Source organism: Hirundo rustica, chromosome 3 (genome assembly GCF_015227805.2).
Source record: "Hirundo rustica isolate bHirRus1 chromosome 3, bHirRus1.pri.v3, whole genome shotgun sequence".
Lineage (NCBI taxonomy): Eukaryota > Metazoa > Chordata > Aves > Passeriformes > Hirundinidae > Hirundo > Hirundo rustica.
This window is the reverse complement of record NC_053452.1, coordinates 22,061,072-22,079,355: the sequence shown is the minus strand read 5'-3', so window position 1 is coordinate 22,079,355 and position 18,284 is coordinate 22,061,072. Positions and strand designations below refer to the sequence as shown.

At 43.1% G+C, this 18,284-nt stretch overlaps 1 protein-coding gene across 1 annotated transcript in view; it reads right to left on the bottom strand.

Moving 5' to 3' along the window:
• Window positions 1-18,284, bottom strand: part of USH2A (usherin) — a 391,984-nt gene that overhangs the window by 8,571 nt on the left and 365,129 nt on the right. The window contains exons 65-70 of the mRNA XM_040059986.2: window positions 8,166-8,375; window positions 6,755-6,993; window positions 5,988-6,205; window positions 3,835-4,011; window positions 2,798-2,881; window positions 1,101-1,345 (exon numbers count right to left, since the gene is read on the bottom strand). Of these exons, the coding sequence (XP_039915920.1) occupies window positions 1,101-1,345; window positions 2,798-2,881; window positions 3,835-4,011; window positions 5,988-6,205; window positions 6,755-6,993; window positions 8,166-8,375 (1,173 nt within the window). The remainder of the gene's footprint in view (window positions 1-1,100; window positions 1,346-2,797; window positions 2,882-3,834; window positions 4,012-5,987; window positions 6,206-6,754; window positions 6,994-8,165; window positions 8,376-18,284) is intronic.

Genomic DNA, 18,284 nt, shown 5'->3' with positions numbered 1-18,284 from the left:
TTTCTTATGCTCTTAGCCTTTGCCAGGAGAAGGGGCACACTGGAAATCTCATTGTTTCCAAGAGCTTCTTGGTTGAGGCACAGATGCAGTGTCTTGGCACTGAGACAAGAAGGAACAGAATGCGTGAAGGATGCAGGAGTCACTATGCTGCTTGATGGAGCTCACAGGAAAAAGAAGCTGAGAAGTGACAAGAAGAATCATGTCATGGCCTGTGTCTGGGAAGAGACATGAAAATGGAAGGCATGGTCACTCCCATTCTCAGTCCCATAACAATTGTCGTATTCCTTTTTTTCTGCTTTTTCAAGGGGTACGACAGCACTACTACTCTGCTACATGATGGGACACATTTTTTATGCATTCTTTTTCAGAGTTATAACTTCTCATGATAAAAAGCCTTCCTCTTTATCACTTCCCAGCAGCCCTCCTCCAACTGCTCTGATGGTCCCACTCTGGGTCTATGTGCTCAAACATACACATGCATTTTGTGAAGTTCCCTAGCTTTTTCCCTGATTACTCTCACTTTACTCCAAACCTTCCTGGCATGCAGCTTGTCCTAGAGCAGTCCAGCTGGGTGGTAGATGGATACTGGCAAGAAATAAAGCCTCTCCCTAGGTCTTGTTCTTTGCAGGCGTATCTCCTGGATACCTGACAAACACTATCAGATTGATCTTGGTTATCCATCCACAGCAGGCAGCTGGGAATACAGGAAAGGTTCCTCCGAAAAGCACATTTTATCACCTACCTTCTCACATGTGCCAAAGGCTTCTCAGCTCTATTGTAAATGTCAGCTAACATGAGGCGACAGCAATGGTTTTGCATTCTCTGTGACTCCAGATCCAAAGTTTGTCTTAGGCATCAGAAGAATTCAGGGTCTGCAGACCAGGAGTCCCAGGGCTCTGTTTGGACTAAGCACTTATAACCTTGGTCTGTGTGCCCACACAGATACGGCCCATATGGGACCAGACAGTCCTTTCCCTACACTAAGCAGCTTCCATTTGGTAACCAAGTGTGCAACAAAATTTTGGAAGGAGGAAGAAAACGTGTGTGTTGGATGGGGCAGGTATCATGCATATACATTAGTTGCATTTTTCCAAACGTACCGGATGGGTTTCACCTGATGAATACACACTCATTGGTGATGTTCTTTTCTGGAGTGGAACTAGAGGAGGCCTGTCTCGTGCATAGGGTTGCTTGTGGACTTTCCTCTGAAGAAGTAAGGAGAGAAGAATAGCCAAGAGGATCAAACCTAGAACTACCATCAGCACTGCAAACCACAACTCGTTGTAGAATTTTGCACGTTTGGACTCTGCTTTGTCCTTCTCTCCAGGTGTTGTCAAGATCAGACCTGTAAAAAGAAGGATTAGGGGAGAAAGGGACAGTTATTTCAAGAAGCATTTAACAATATGCCATCCCTTTCCTCGCTAATAAATTAGGCTAAGAAATTTAAGTAATTTTGTCGTCATGTGCTTATTTGCACTTATGTTCAAGGTGGCATAATGGTTCAATATGCTAGCAAGCTGCAATAAAAAACTTACTACCCCCAAGAGACCCTGCTTAAAGCTCTGGCATTGCTGCTTAGGCTGGAAATCACCACTGCACCAGCAGCTCTTCCGAAAGGAGGTGGTGGTGGTGGAATGTGAGGAAAAAGGGGTTCTCCAAGTAACCTTGAAGAGTGGAAATTACTACAGTAATTTCAGAGTGGTACAGACAGAGGACATTCTCTCCAGAACAACTGTGCAGTTACAGGCCTGTGCAGTTAACAAAAGGGAGGGAGGAAGGCTTTAATATATTAATACAAAAGCAAGGAACATGAAACATTTTACTATTCCTTTCCCCCACCTACTAGAAAACAAAACAGTCACTTGGTTTGCTTTGCTCACACACAACAAAAGTGTAAGAAATCTCAGTGACAGTATTTCCTGGTTATTTGCAATCCTGGTTATTTTCAAACTCTTGGCCAAGGAATTTTCAACACCTTTACTTGCAAGCCTCCCCTGCAAGTTGCCCACGGTGCCATTCAAGACTCTGGGTAAAAGCAGCAATCGAAAGAACAAAGGGGAAGAGTGTGGAAGCTGGTGGATTAGAGCAACTGGAAACATTTTGTAATGCCTTTAAGGCCCTGAAATTCTGCAGGATAATGGAGTGAAAGCATGAAATGGGATATAAGGGAAATGCAGAGTAAAGACTATTTGCAATTATAAGACAGATCTATTTTAAAAGGCTGAATAAGATGCTACACAAAAATAACTTAATTAAACCAGTTAATTAATTCAGTTAGAAGCAGTTCTAACAAGAAACTTAGCAGAAAAAGCACAACATTTTGGAGCAATATACTTAGGTAAAAATAAAAGAAATAATATTACATGTCTGAGGAGACGATCTGAAGCTAATCATGACAATTGACCCACCCTTAGAAGTGTTCAAGGCCAGGCAGAATGGGGCTTTGAGCAACCTGGTCTAGTGGAAGTTGTCCTGCATGGCAGGGGGTTGGAAGTAACCAAAATAATCTTTTAAGTCCCTTCCAACCCAACCATTTTATGATTCTATGATGGTTGGATTCAATGATCTCAAAGGTCCTTTCCAATCTAAAGGATTCTACAATCCTGTGATGTAAAGAACAGAAGTCCATATATGGCAAAAAAAAGAACATACCAACATACCTACATACCTCGAAGACAAGGCACTAAGCCCCTGACACTGCAGTGAGATGCCATCCTGCCTGGCATGCACCAATACCAAATTTCAAGCACAAATACATCAAATGAACATGTGCTAGGTAATTTCTTTGTGTATTTACCAACTCCCTCTCCAGCGTTGTACTTGATGACTGGTGTCATGGCACTCCCTTCATCGGTGACGCAGGTCACTTGAAACAAAAAGGCTGAGCAAAAAAATTAGAAAATGCTGTCAGCAGCAGAAATAAAAATTCTTTAGATGCTGCTTTTTCACCATTATTTACCAGCAACGGCCAGGTTTTAAAAAACAAGACGGGAATAGCAGATAACCCTTCATAACGCACCTTAGTTCCATACAAGAGCTTTACAATTCTTTACAGATTGGTATTGAAATTCTAAACTATGAACCATGGCAGATCATAAGCAATAATCCCTTTGATACTGCTACAAACTATGTTCCTCTTTAACTGCTCAATTCTTCCTCTTCCCATGTAACTGGCAACTTTCAATTTTTTAATCACTTTGCCCTAAATCCCTCATTCTTCATTCATGGCTAAAACAAACATATTATGAACATTTGAATGAAAACAAATAAAGAAATTATTAGCACCATTGTAGTAATCAGGAAGACAAAAATAAATTACAAAATTCTTTGACAAACAAAATCCCAATGTCATAAAAACAGAAAACATTTTTCTTTTCCTTTTTTCCCCTGTGTTGATAGCTTCCTTTTATTTTAAAGGCTGCAAATTTCTAAAATGAAACTGTATTTCAAAACATGGCTGGGTCCAAGAGCCACTGACTTAATTTGATACAAATGAAAATTCAAGCTCCAGTCTTTCCTGAAACTGAAGATTTCTATACATTTCCCTGACTGCAGCCCTGGAGGATGGAATTGCAACACAGCTCCAGGATTTCAGAGAGCTTGACCCTCACTGTGAATCAAAACAGTCTCACCCAGTCAGGTAGAATGTTTAAGAGGAAGCTTAGCTCTATGGATTTTTTCCAAGGATTTGCTTAGATACATTCTGGCATGCCTGCATGCTCCTTTGTTCTTAGCTCAGGATTGCAATGGAGAATATTTTTTTAAAGTTCAGCATACAATACTATTAATTTAACCAAACAGACTCTCCCAGAGAGGAAGCTGTAGGAAACTGACTTTTGTCAGATGTCCTTGGCAAGTAGAGCTCAGTGTCGAAGCCGCTGTAGATGCGCTGCCCGCTCTCGGTCAACGCGTACTCCTTCAGGCGCCCGTTCAGCACGAAGGTGCGGCTCCAGTCGATGTGGATGATGGATAAATTGCTGACCACAGAGAACGGAGCCATGTACCGAGGTGCTGCAGAACAAGGAAAAAGAGCTCATTTCCAGCCAATAGGCTAGAAGGGATTTGGTGACTTGAGTTATACAGCAAAGAGAAGGAGATTCACCATGGTACAAGCTCTCTGCCACATGTAGTCCCTCTCTCTCTCATATCCATGTGTATGATTAGGGAAGATGCAAGGAGAAAAGAAAGAGCTGTGTAGCATGCCAGCCTCTGCACTGAGAAAGCACAGATATATCCTGAAAACAAATATTCAACTCCCTCCCTTTGCCTTTGTGTACATGGTACTGACATTATAACCATAAATTAAGTTCTGGCTTAAGGCAGAGGACAGAGAGACACAGGAGGTTTTGCAAGGCTGACTGCAGCAGGCTGGGCTGTGGGAACTGCTATGGAGAGGGTGTTTTTGCAAGCGCCAAGAAATTGCTGAGATCATCTTTAACACATGCGCATACATGAAAACATGTGGTTTCAGAAAAGTGAGAACAGATGGCAGGCAGACAGGGAAGAAACCCAGAACTCACTTCAGGGAGGAAGAGTTCAGTTGGGCTCAACAGCTTGCTGATAAAAAACTCCATTTAAGTTTGAGGTGGTCTTTTCTTGTGGTGTTGCCATTAAGCCATCTGCCCTGTATTTGGTGGTTTGTTCATAAGAAAGCTGCTTGTCCAGCTGCACTTTGCTGCTAATTGCCCACTGTCACTAAAGCAAGCCTTCGAGGCAAGAGGAATCAGTCAGAGGGACTCAAGGAAGGAGGCAGTCAGAGGTACTCTGGAAACCTGGTGTGAAGAGGTCAGCATGGCAAGAAAAGCAAGAATGAAAGAAGAGGACTTTGGACCTAGTAAGTGGGAGATTAAAAATTGCTTTCAAATCCTTTTGTTCTATGTGTCTCACCAGTTCCTTATGAATTTTCTCCATTTAAGAGTTCATAATCATGTTCCAGCCTTTTAACTTGCAATTTAATAAAACATGGCTTTGGACATAAGGGATCTTCCCTTTGTTCGTTTTTTGGTTGCTTGTTTGGCTTTTTGTGGTTTTTCTTTTCCTTTGCTTTTGGTGTAGGCTTTGGTTTTGTTTTTTCCCTGTGGTAACATTAAAGAAAATCTAGGCCTGTTCCACCTGAAATTTTCAGCTAAGGATGTTCAAGATTACAGATTTTGAGTAATTACTTGGCAGAACTACCAAATGATGCAAAAGGGATTTTTAGAAAGGTGGTTCTGAAATCCTGACATGAGATAAAATGTGAACATCACCTTTGCCCTGACCTAACAGACTGAGATGAAATGCCCATCTCATCTCTTATGGAATGACTGTGGCTACAGCACTATAGATCTTTTTAATAAAAGCTGATGTTAGACTACTACAAATTCAGTTTTGATGGCAAAATCTATTCTGCCTGTAGGCACAGGTCCTGCATGTTTAATTCCCATGCATATTGCCACATGGCCTTAAAGCACTGCCTGCAGTGGTTGGACAGCAACAAATTCTTACTTCAATGTTCACTACCATCCAGTCATTCGGATGACATCCAAGGAAAACTTTTATGAGTCCTAGCAGAAGTGTGGCATGAATTAGGACAATAAGATTGTTCCTGAAAACAATCACCAGGTCTCTTTCATGATCTCCACTTTTCCAAGGAATTATTTATGGTAGTATATTTATTACTACACATCAGCCTTCTGGTAATACTTGAACATTTTATGTTCTGCAGCTTTGCTGCCCATTTTCAGTAAAATAAAAGGTTTCCAGGCTCCCAAGATAGAGGATGAGACATCAGATGATGAGCGAAGAAATATTTTTGAAGGAATGAGCAGTTAAGCCCCAGAGCAGAATTTCAATGAATGCTCAGCAGAGACGCAGTGACCAGAGAGACATGGAAGAAGATGTTTCTGGGGACGTCCTCTCTCCTAGAGGTGGGGAATTCATTTGGTTCTGTGCAGCCCCAGGCCTCAGAAACAGGCATTACTGGTCAGTGAACCATTTCTCATACTCACGCTCCTTTTCCGTAGTGAATCCGACCCATTCGGAGGCGCTACTTCCAACAGAGTTGTAGGACACAACTCGCAGATTGTAAGTTGTGTAAGGCTCCAGGTTGGACACGTTGGCACTCTGTCCTTTCCCTGTGTACTTCACCTCAGTTGGGCCAGGACTGCAAGCCTTCACTGCTGGCTGTAGGTTCAGAGGACAAGCCATGTACACGTGGAGCTCGTAGCTGAGAACAAGGTTTGAGATTTTGATGAAGGGCCTTAAAAAGCATAAAAAACCAAACCCACATTTTATCCTAACTGCTGTCTGTCTGGTTACTGGAGAAGAAAATAGACCCGATCCCAGATTTTCTCTTGGAGATTTTGGTCCTGACTGTCAGATAACTGGGGAATTGTGGTGGTAACTCACACTCACTGTTGATGCCTGTTACCTTGCTGCCCACTTCTGCAAGTCAGGATTTTTTTGTCTAAGTAATTTCAGGTTGCAGCTCTCTCATCACTGTCAGCTGAACTCACAACTATTTGACTACACAGCCACAGCTGTCAGACAATCACCTCCACTCACAACAGCTCATCCTTCCCACCTTCCTTCTCCCCAGTATCCTGCTCAGGAGAAAAGCAATCACTGTATGTAAACAGTTCCCAGAAGGTGTTCAGGCCACAGGGAATATCACCATCAACATGCCAAGGAAGGAAGACAAGTGCCACGACTGTACAGTGCTCTCAGCCACGCAATTCCAGCTAGCACCACCTCCAGCCAAGGTGCCCAGGTTCACCTGGTGACGATGCCGTTGGGCGACTGAGGGGCACTCCACTGGAAAGAGGCGTTCCTGGAGGTCACGGTGCGGATCTGCGGCGGAGGCTGCTCTGAGGGTGGAGCCGGCTGTGTGGTGAACTCAGCCATGGGCCCTTTGCTGCAACAGTTGAAACAGGTGCAGGCCTCCACACCAATGGAGTACGTGGTGAAAGGTTTTAGCCCATGTATTGTCTGCTGGGTGGCAGTCCCTTCTGACAGCTGTAAAAATTAAGAGGAAACTTGTCACAGCTTCCAGCACTGCAAGTAGTAAATAAGAGTTATGGAGGTGAATTAACCTCAGAAGAAGATTGTCAGAAGATTCTGCATGTCCTTTAAGTCTGACACTAATGCAGCTGTTGTGTAATGGGAACTCTGCATTTTTCTCCCATTATAAAGTTAAAGGACACTCTTCAAAGGAAAAGACCATGCCGTCAATGGCCTCAAGACATCTTTAGTTGAGCTGTGACCACTGTATGTCTACTGCAAATGTCATTCTCAGCAATAGAGAAGCTGAAAGCCAATAAAGAAAGACTCTGGGATAACTGGTACTGAAGCAGAAAAGAAGTTAATGTGGAAAATACCTCCATGATAAACGTGCTAGCAAATTATCATGCATATCTCACAAGCTTCCTCAATGTGGATGCAGGAAACAGTGCTGGGCAGCATGACACCAATGTGTCTGGTGGGTCAGGTCACTCCCAGACAGGAGAATGTGCTCTCTGGCGGGTACATCTGAGTCAAGAGCCAATATGATGCTGCTCTGCATTCAAATAGACGTTGCGCTAGGTGAGCCTGTTAGGAAGCTTTCCTAAGCTCAGCAAGGGAGACATGGCAGTCCTGGCAAAGGAATCGGTGCCCTGTTCTGAAACTGCTCACAGGAACTGACATTTCACCTTTCTGTTGTAGTCATTTGTTGGTATAGCGTTTTCGAAGCCAAAGAAATAAAAATATGTAGAAAACACCAACAAGGGGCAACATCTGCTCTCATTTGGCAGCATATGATTTAGCATAGCTCAGCAAAAAATAAGAAGAGAGTCAAGCAAGCAAAGGGAAGCACTTGGTACTTCTTGATGCCAGAGCCAGAGCCGAGCCAGCAGCATGGCAGGTGTGAGGGGATGGGAATGGGAGGCCATGCAGGCACCAATGGGACAAACTGGCTGAATCAGACACAGACACAGCCAAGTGTACTGGAAGGAATAAATGGGTAATGTGAAATCAGTAGACAGCTTAAGCTCACAGACAGGATAGTGCACTGCAGAGCAGCTAACAATGGGAGGCCAGGAGAGGAAGGTTGTCTGTGACCAACAGTAGCAGCTTGTAAAAACAAAATTCTTAAAGCTAGAAAATACAAGTGGAAATGAAAGTACAGAAAAAATGCTGACAATACTCACCACCACATCAGTCCCTCTGGTATCATTAGAAAACAGCCTGTAGATACTGACCACCCCGTTAGGCTTAACAGGGGGGCTGATGCTCACCACAGCCACAGTGGATGCCACAGTGTTGAAGAGGGGAGCTCCCAGGCCCTCGGGAGGGGCAGGGCCTGTCTGGCAGCGGGACCAGCTGCTTGGTGTCCGGCCCACAGAGTTTACAGACCACACCTTCGGCACAAAACCAAAGAAACTCTTAGCAAAGAATTCAAGCCTACAAAACATCTGCTTTTAGCCAGAGGGGCTACTGCAGCTCTACTGATATTGGGTAAAAGGCAGTGCAATGGCAACCCTGGAAAACGTCCCTTGGTGGCCACTCGGCACCTCTGTTGACCAGTGACTTTCTAACAGAAGAGTGAAATAGTTCCCACTGCATACTTAGGGAAAAGAAGTAAAAGTCATGCCTCAGGCAGTGTGTGCTCCCATGTCTTCTTCATACATGACCCCAAAACTCTGAATTCCTGTTGCAGCAGCCCTCTGTGTAGAGGGCAAAAAATTAGTCAGGGCACAGACTTCTTGTTCAACACAATACAAAAAAGGGTCCTGGTTTATTCCTCTTCACAGCTTAGTCATCTTAATTCCAGCTATTCACTGACTGGCGGCAGCAAGTGCCTACTATAGGTTTCCCTTGCAGCCTCTGACTGCTGGTTATTTCCTGCTAAACTATGACTGCATGTATTGGTTTTCAGACTCTGACTGCAGGCTTTTACCTAGCTAGACTGTGACTACAGGTTCCAACAACAGCCTCTGACTGCAGACCCAGGCTGACCTTGCAGCAGTGATTCTCTCTCCCCAGGATCCTGCTTCATGGCTTTCTCCTTCATGCTCCTCAAGGTTCCTCCTTCATGATGATCTTCACCTTACCAGCTAGCCCCCTGTTTTATCTCACTCATCCTTATTGGATATAGCTGTTACTCACCAGGGCCGAGGCTGTACTGGTTAATTAATACAGCTATCAGGGTTGAGGTCACCTGTATTCCCTTCTAATACAAATTCCTACCACTGTATGTGTCCTACCATGCCAAGAGGACTCCTGGAGGATCTGCAATCAACAAGGACAATGCATTCAAAGGCATTTGAACAAAAATACTGATATTCGGCAAATTCTCCCTTCTGCACACTTTCCTCATGTATGCAGACAGCCCCAAATAATTCAGCCTGGCCTTGGGTGACACTTAAAAAGTTGCATTCACCATGACTGAATCACACAAGCCAAACTCTAGTTACTCTTTAGAACCAGTGAGTTTTGCAGGAACATCCCTCTCTTAAAAACATGGACGTATCAGTTATCTGGCAACATTTTCAGTAACTCTAATATAAATGAAGCCCACTGAAGTGTATACTTAATTCAGCATCTCTCATTTATTTTCACAACAACATTTCCTTTATTGCATGAGCACAAAAGCAATGACTTCAGTTCCAAGATTTCAAAAATTAGCAGCTTGAATTAGGCCTGATTAAAACCCACATGTCTCTATGAACTAAGCCTACTGATTCTGTCAGCTACCCAAAACCAGAGTGATCTGCAGACTACATAAAACTCAGCACTTATTAAACATACTCTCCAACAAATCTGCATGAAAATTAAATTTTGCTTTCATCAAGGACTGAATAAACATATGGAAGGATGTATAATCTTATTTATCAAAAAGCATTTGTATAATTAAACACGAATATCATAAAAGGTTGCCTTAGGTCATCATTTGCATGAGTAAGTAATTTGTAGAATGTCAGGTACAATAGACAGAATAGATGGATGCGTGAGCATATAGGGTTAAATTAGACTCAATATTAGCCAACCACATAGTGATCAATCAGAATGATAGATCTAAATGGCAATACAAGAGGACTGTCTGAGCGATTTTTAGTATAAGTATTCCTTAGTAAGCTTTCATGTCGAGCACTTCTAACTACAGTAAAACACATTCTTATGCGATCTACTTTGGGCACTGGTCCTGGGGAAAGGAATGGTGGGACTATGTCTTGAAAAAAAACCAGGAGCTTTAGAAGTAAGAGGTCTTCAAAACTGACCGTGAATCTTCCAGCTTGCGAAAATAATTTCCAAGAACACAACACTTTACAAAGAGCCTGGGAAAGGAAAATTGATAAAAACAACTAAACTGAAGTCTGTGGTTCTGCCAATTACAAACCCAAATATCCTGCCTGATTCCATCAGTAAAGTACAGAACCATCCTAAGTACAGATGATGCCCTGCAATAAAAAGCTCAGCCAAAGCACTTTCATTTCAGTGGAATCAGTAATACATCTCGGTAGTGAACTATTCATAAAGTGAAACTCTATTCACTTTACTGCAGTAGGTCAAACCCTCTATCTCAGCTCAGTTCCAGCTGCTACAAAGATTTACCCATAGTCATTCATATCAAGGGTCATATTTCTTTGTGGAAAGAATAAAACATATATGGAAAGAGTAGCTTTGAGTGTGGCACTGGCACTGCCTCAGCACTTACCTGAGCTCAAATGCTCCAGTTATATCCAGGATGTGGCCTTAATGAGCACGGAGTGTAACCGTGCCGGACCTGACCTGCTGAGCAAGCTGCCCACAGCTAAAGTGAAGGTGATGAGTTAGGAACAGAGCCTTCCTGCGTAGCACAGGGATTCAGCTTCAGAATGGGATTGCCAAGGAATTTTGGAGGAGAGAGGAATGCAACACATTTGGAAAGCAAACACTTCACCGAGGGTTGGATGGAAACACATTCCTTCACCAATCCCTCACCTATCATTGGTGCCTACAGCTCGTCTTTCAGGGAGAAGTCTTAATTCACAGAATCACAGTAAAAGCTGAGCTGGAAGCGAGCCACAAGGATAATCGAGTCCAACTCCTGACCCTGCCCAGGACCATTCCCAAGAGTCACACCACGTACCCAAAAGTGTTGTCCAAAAGCTTCTTGAACTTTGTCAGGCTTTGTGCTGTGATCACTTCCCCGAGGAGCCTGTTCCTGTTACTGGGAAAGGGCCAGTAGCCAGAAAAGGCCACTGTCACAGAACAGAGTGAGGATTTCTTTCCCATCCCAAGAAGTGTGTGGTCCTCTTGTGCCACAGAACTGGGATATTTATAGCAGAGATCAGTCCCTGGGACACTCTGCTCCCCATTATCTCATTTGGTCTTATATTTTGAGCAGGACTGATGTGCATTTTGGAGGAAGTAATAGAGCAAACCAGAAGGCTTGGAATTCCTAAGTGTTTCTACTGTCAGAGCAGCCCAGTCATTCCTGGGAAAAACAGAGAAAGAAGGATAATAACAGTGGGGAGACCATCACTTGTCCCAGTGCCAACTTCCACTTCCACAGCTGCATTCAGAACTACATTACTGGATGCCAGCAGCTTTGAATTGCTTAAATAGATATGAAGACACATCCTGCCCTGAAAACTGTGCATAGAATCATGGAAACATGATGTGCATATGAGTCTCTGGTTCCTTTGAGCCTGGGAATGCACTGAAACCAGAAAAGCAACAGCAACGATGTTGGAAAGCACTGCTGCCTTCCCTCCTCACCACTGCAGTGGCCTGTGTCAGACACCACAGTTATGGGTTGGGAGCCCGACTGAGGAAGGGATGTCCTGCTTGTGTGAGCAGGGGGGTGACAGTGGCATGCAGATACTCCTAACCTGGCTCCTGATGCACTTTCCTCTCTTTCCTTAGGTGAGAACAACGTGACAAGGCCTCCTGTATTTGAGCACCCTTCTAAGCACCCTTCCTGAGGTCATGGTGCTGTCTCACCATTGCACTTTATTGTCACCCCACTGCCAGGTCTGAGGTCATTAATGTGGCCTGGGGTTCTAATAATAATCTTGTAAGAACAATCCCAATCCAGCACAGCCTGGAAGAGACTGAGGGGACACCTCACCGTGGCCTGCAGCTTCCTTGTGAGGGGCAGTGAAGGGGCAGGCACCAATCTCTGCTCTCTGGTGACCAGTGACATGACCCAAGGGAACAAAGCTGTGTCAGAGGAGCTTTAGGTCAGATATCAGGAAAAGGTTCTTCACCCAGAGGGCGGTTGGGCACTGGAACAGGCTCTCCAGGAAAGCGGTCACAACACCAAGCCTGAAAGAGCTCAAGGAGGATTTGACAACACTCATGCATGTGGTGTGACTCTTGGGGTGTCCTGTGCAGGGCCAGGAGTTGGACTCAGTGATCCTTGTCTCCAACTCAGGAGATTCTATGATTCTGTGACTCTGTGCTCATCCCCTTCCATACTACAGCTAAGTGGTTAAAGTACTCCTTCAAGAGTCAGGTAACTGAGGTTCAACCAAATGTTCCAACAGAGGCAGTCAGGCCTCCTGCCCTCTGGAGTGGGAATGCCCATCTCTGTTCCTGGGATGCTCCCAGCAATCCCATTGAAGCAGTTTCATTTTGCATGAATGCAATGAAACCAAGGTTGACTGGGCAGAGCAGGAGCAAGCAGAAGGAGACATGATTTCCCAACCCAGCACTTCCCTATAGAGCTTGAGGGGGAGTTGATGTCCACACCATACTGCCATACGCCTGACTCTCTGGAAAAAAGGCTGATGTCATGGCCATATTTGTGTGGGCCTTACAGACAGACATGCTCTGAGCGTCCCTTCTAGACAGACACCAGCTACTCAGCCCTGCCAAGACCTGTGTCCAGCAGAAACCCCCTCGGTGTCTGTGAGACTGTAATGCCAGCTTCTGAGACAGCTGTGACAGCTAAATAGGACTTTTGAGGATCTGAATTCCAGATTTACACAGACCTAAGCTGGAGTCCCTTAACTCCCTTTGCTTCTGCTCAACCATCTGTAGAAGGATTGATGGTTAGAAAAATATTTCCCTTTGAGAATTGCTGTCCAAGTAAATCCTGGTCAGTGTTTGGAAACCCAGGGCAGTAAAATCGCAGAACTGACTGCAGATGGAAACGCTGGTGTTTAGCCACTTCTTTGCAGGAAAAAATGGGGCAGCATGGCAACAGAAGCCACAATGAGCAGTGTCTTTAAAATCAGAGGTCAAGGATTCTCAAAAAGTCACCACAAAAAGTCATGGGTGGAAGTTGTTGCCTGGCTAGCCTGGTTAAACTGAAATTTCATTATTTAGGCTTTTGTAAAAAGCTTTTTGGGGTCACAAATAATATTTATAAATTGTGGTGTAATCAGCACCAAAAATATTTAAGCACATTCATATAGAAATATAAAGAGCCTAATAGGCAGCAGTATTATCTTCTTATAAGTATGAAAGACCACATGGGAACATGGAGCAAACGAGAAGCAATCACATTTTAAAGATATATTAAATGACAAAACACAAAGAACAGAAAGCCAAGAAAAGTTTCCTATATCCTGACTTTCTGAATAATCTACCTCAAAAAGCATTAAGTCTGACATCATGGTGCATGGCGCAGCACCCTGCCAAAAGATGTGTTGTTGTTAATGGCTGCACTGTTCCCAAAAAAACCAGGAGAGGACTCTGAAATCAGCTGCCAGGAGTTACTAATTAATGTTTTATCAATCTGCTGGCCCCTGGCTCAGACTGCACTTTGAAGTGGAGACAGAAGAGAGGGGAGAAAACTCTCTGGAGAGCCTATATTCAGAGGACTAAAGAATTCCAGTTACAGGCAACTAAGCTTGTTTTTTTTCATCATAAATTGAGCCTTCACAGATCTCTGCTCCTGGAAGACACCTGTGATCAGACACTCAAAATGATCACAGGACAACCTCAAGGTTCATTGGCATAGCAAGAAGAGGCAAAACTTACGAGAAGCAGGATGGGAAGTTCTGAGAAGAGTCACCAGGGTGAGCCTGTTCAAGGTTAGTAGAGCTAACATCTTCTGCCATAAGGGCAGAAACAAGGGCACAAAAATCACCTTGGATATAGACACAGAATAATCATGTTACTGTAGATGCTGACAGTGGAAGAAGCCCATGAGATGACTTCCATCCCTGAACCACACAGATTCATCTGTTGCAACGCTCTTGAAACCCCAAATACATAGCAAGAAAGCTTTGTTTTGGACTCAAACTCCTGCAAAGGGGACCCTCAGGCATTGAACAGCCTATGGAGAATGTGAAACTCCTTTATTTGCAAGATCTCACCAGGCAGAAGGGCGCTGGGTGCAGTTCGCCTCCATGAAGGCAGCAGTCCTGAGCTGCTCCTGACTTCCCAGGTAAGGAAGAGCTGGGATACTCTGCACAGCTCAGAGGCCAGAGGCTTTTCACCCTTTCTGCTTGCAAGAGAGCCAGCCAAAGAGCTGATTACCAACCAGAAGTGGCTTCTGGCTCCCTCCACGTCCAACAAGCACTGTGCCTTGTGCCACTCTGCACTACGCTTAATCTGTGGTCCATCACAGGTGTCTCTATAAGGGACAAGACCTCAGTCCTGAAAGTGTCAGTAGGTTGTAGCAAGTTCCTTCAAGTACTCAGAAAACAGCCTTCTGCTTTAGAAAAAGTCTCATTAGTAAGCCTCCTCTCCTCAGCTTTGAGCAGTGCTCAGAGCTGTGGGGAGTTATGGAGGACTGTAGGTTCTGAAGAACCACAAAGTCACACCAAGCCAGCCCTTTTACATGTGTGCGTAATTCTACTTCTGTGTGTAAGAGTCAGGTACAACTTGGATCTCTGCTCTTACGGTAAGCAAAGACTCTGCACACCTGTGACTGCTGTTCTTTCCAAAAAGGATTTCAATGCTGGTACTGCCTGGAACATGCCATGAGAGACAAATGGTAGCAGAGCACTTTGTACCTCTCCTCTCTTTCTAAAGCTGTTTCATGGAGACCTCAAAGACCCAGCACTACATTGAGACTTTGCTTTGGATTTCTTGACTTATATTTGTTCAATTTCTAACCCTACACTTACATAAATGCAGTGTTTTCACAGTGTAATCCTTTTCCAAGATAGCAATATATTTTAGGGTCATATAAGATCCAACATCAGCAAAGTCAGAAACACAGCCCTCAAGTTTTGGTTATGTTCAAACAGCAACCTTCAAGACAATTGAAGAGATCACAGTCTTGGCTGGTTGAAATAAAAGAAAACCAAAGAACCTCCCTCTCACCCTCAGTTGTAGCATCCTTCACAAGTCTTGGTGAACTGACTGTTGTACTGGCTGGCTAATTTGGAGTTACTTATGGGATGTCAGCGGAGCACAGAGCACAAAGCTTATCTATCAAAATCTAGCATTTAGCATTAGGATAATGCATTCACATCTGGGCGCTTCAGTGTCAGACAGGTATTAGCAAAGCAGAAAGTTTAAAAAAGAGGTGCAGTTTATGGTGGACAGAGCAAAGACAAGGGGAAGAAAGTATCACATCCATTCATGAGCAGGGGTACAAGAAGGTAGTATTGCCCCTTCTCAGATTTCCCCATTCTTTTTCCTCTTCAACATTGTTAGTCTCCTTATGGAGGTCATAAACATATAATGGGATAGATTTCAGGTCCAGACTTCTAGTACTGTGTTAATTAGAGCCTCTTAACATTGCTATTTATCTCCACTGTTCAAATGCTAATAATAAAACCACTAAACCCATTCTGGAGAAGGGAAAGACAATAGGAAAAACTTTGGGACTTAAACAAAATTACTAAATTTTAAAGGAAGCTCATTCCATATAACATAGCATAATGCCAGTAATTAATGAGAGATGTAAAAAGGTTTAATTCTAAAAGATAGAAAATTATTTTTTTTTTTCCTATGGGTATATAACAAGATAGTTACCAAGTTCCCATGAGAGAGATAAGCAGATATTAAAAGGTCTTTCAAATACCTGTAATGGCTAAGGGCAACAGCTAATTCAATAGATTCGATCAAAATCACCACTTCTTTCTTTGCTTCTGATTGATTACTTTGGCTGTAGTTAGTCATCACTCATTTTAGTTTGCTTTTCAGCAGTCATAAATTATGCCTCATAAATAAAAAGATACAATCAAGGAAATAATATCAAGCCATCTACAGCCCTGGAGTATATTTTCCCTTGGTACTCACACTAATGTATTTTTAAAGGATGGCTTGCTATGGTTTTGAATATGTCAGAATCACAATTTACTGAGAATGTTCTTGCAAAAGTGGCACTGTAATAGTCTCACTGGTAAATCTGGATGCCAACAAATTCAGTCCAATAACCATTTTTCATTTAATGAAAAAAAAAAAAAATCAAGGTTTTGTTGCATCAACACACTTGAATTTAAGATTGTGTTGACAAGAGAAAACACACTGCCTGAGATGGGGCTTAATGAGCAAAATTGCATGGTTTCAAATGGCTCTTTTCCCTGTCACGTACCTTCTACTAGGGGAAAGGAAGGATCTCATTCTGCAAAAGGATATCTAGGGTAGGTATCATCATTTCATCAGTGAAACAACACAGTTATGTTTTTTTCAGAAAGCTTTTTTTCAGAAGCTGAGGTCAAGCTGGCAGTCTAATGCAGATGCAGTATGAGGAGTTCTCTTTAATTGGAATCAGAACCTTCGTAAGAAAAACAGCATTACAAACAAAATAACAAGCAGGGAATGGAAGAAAGAACTAATTTTTTTTAATGTCACTGCTTTGCAGTGCATCTTTCTGTCAGAGAGATGGGAAGAAATGGGGAATTAAAAGAATGAAGAGGAGCCAGATATGAGGGATATTACAAATGGGTGACTATCCATCACTGGTCAACCACAAAACCAGTTTTACCTGATTTTAAACTGCAGAAGTCTGCAAACTGAACGGTTTGTCAGTAACTAATCAGCACAAAATGAAGCTCAGCCAACAATGTGACAGAGCAGGCTGGTAAACCAAGTGTCCTTCCTGGCACTGGAAAGTGACCAACAGAGCTAACATATTCTACACCCCACGTAGCTGGTCCTTCCTTAGTCTTCATGACTTTGCACCTATTTTTTCTTCTCTTTTATCTCTCCAAAGTCAGAATATTATTTGTTTTCTCTTTGAGAGGACCCAATACATATTTACCCTGGTGTGTCTCCTGGTATTCCCTAGACCCTTCACTTGGCTGCACTAACAGGAGGGTGAGAGGGACTCTCCACACACTAGGGATGCTGTGCCTCCAACAGTGGTCAGAGGCAGACAGCTCCAGCACTGCAGACCCTGTCTTGGTGCATTGGATAGTCCTCTTGGAGAATAAACCTCTGCAGGGAGCCATAAACCTTTCTGAAGAGGGACAATTGTAATTTTCTGTCTTTTACATGTTCTGTGCCTGCCAAATAGAAATAAAGATGTGTCCTACACCAGGAAGACATTAAGCCATTAATCTAAAGAAGCAGTTTTAAGAACACAATTAAGTGTAATTGTGGAGGAGTGATACTGCATTTGCATGGAAATCATACCATACTGTGACAGCTCTGCTTTGCACTAAATGCCACAAGTCCCAGCTCAGAAAGGCCTTCCCTTAGCTGAGAAAAACATGTTTGACTTTATAAGCTGCTATATGGTAACACTGCACATTGTTTTCAATGATTCCCAAGGAGGGCCTGTTTCAAAAATATTCCAGGAATCAAAGGATTGCACTTGCAAACTCCTGGGGCCTCATGAGTGATAATATTTGTTTAAATCAGGGGGATTTTCAGGAGATCATGCAATAGCACATAGTTAATAGAGTTGGGGATATCAGGCAGAATTCCAACAAATACCTAAAAGGTGCTCTAGAAAATGCAAGTATCAAAATGTACAACTAGACCAACAGAGGGACTTTCAAAGATCTAAGTGTTTTTAAGTATGGAAGTAGGCACTGTATACCACTTAAAAACCCACTGCAAACTAGCAGGTGCTAATATGCTTAAACTGGCCCTTTTAAGTATAAATGCGCTTCCTTGGAGAAGAGTGACCTGAGCATTGTGGGGGGCATAGTCCCTTTTGTCAGCATGAACTTCTAAACTCACGTTATCGTTTCTGGAAGTGCAACTTTTGCACCTGGTTTTATAGAACCTAATATTCACCTGAAGTTTCCAGGAAAACAAACAAAAAACAACAAAAGAAACCAACAAAACCCAACGAAAAATACTCCCCAAAAACCCAGATTCAAAAGTCCTGATTTCAGGTCCAAAGAAGCTATTACAGCATTGAAATAAATCTCAATATCTCAAAAAAAAATGCTGGAGAGAGTCCCATTACAGCACTTTGATTTTAT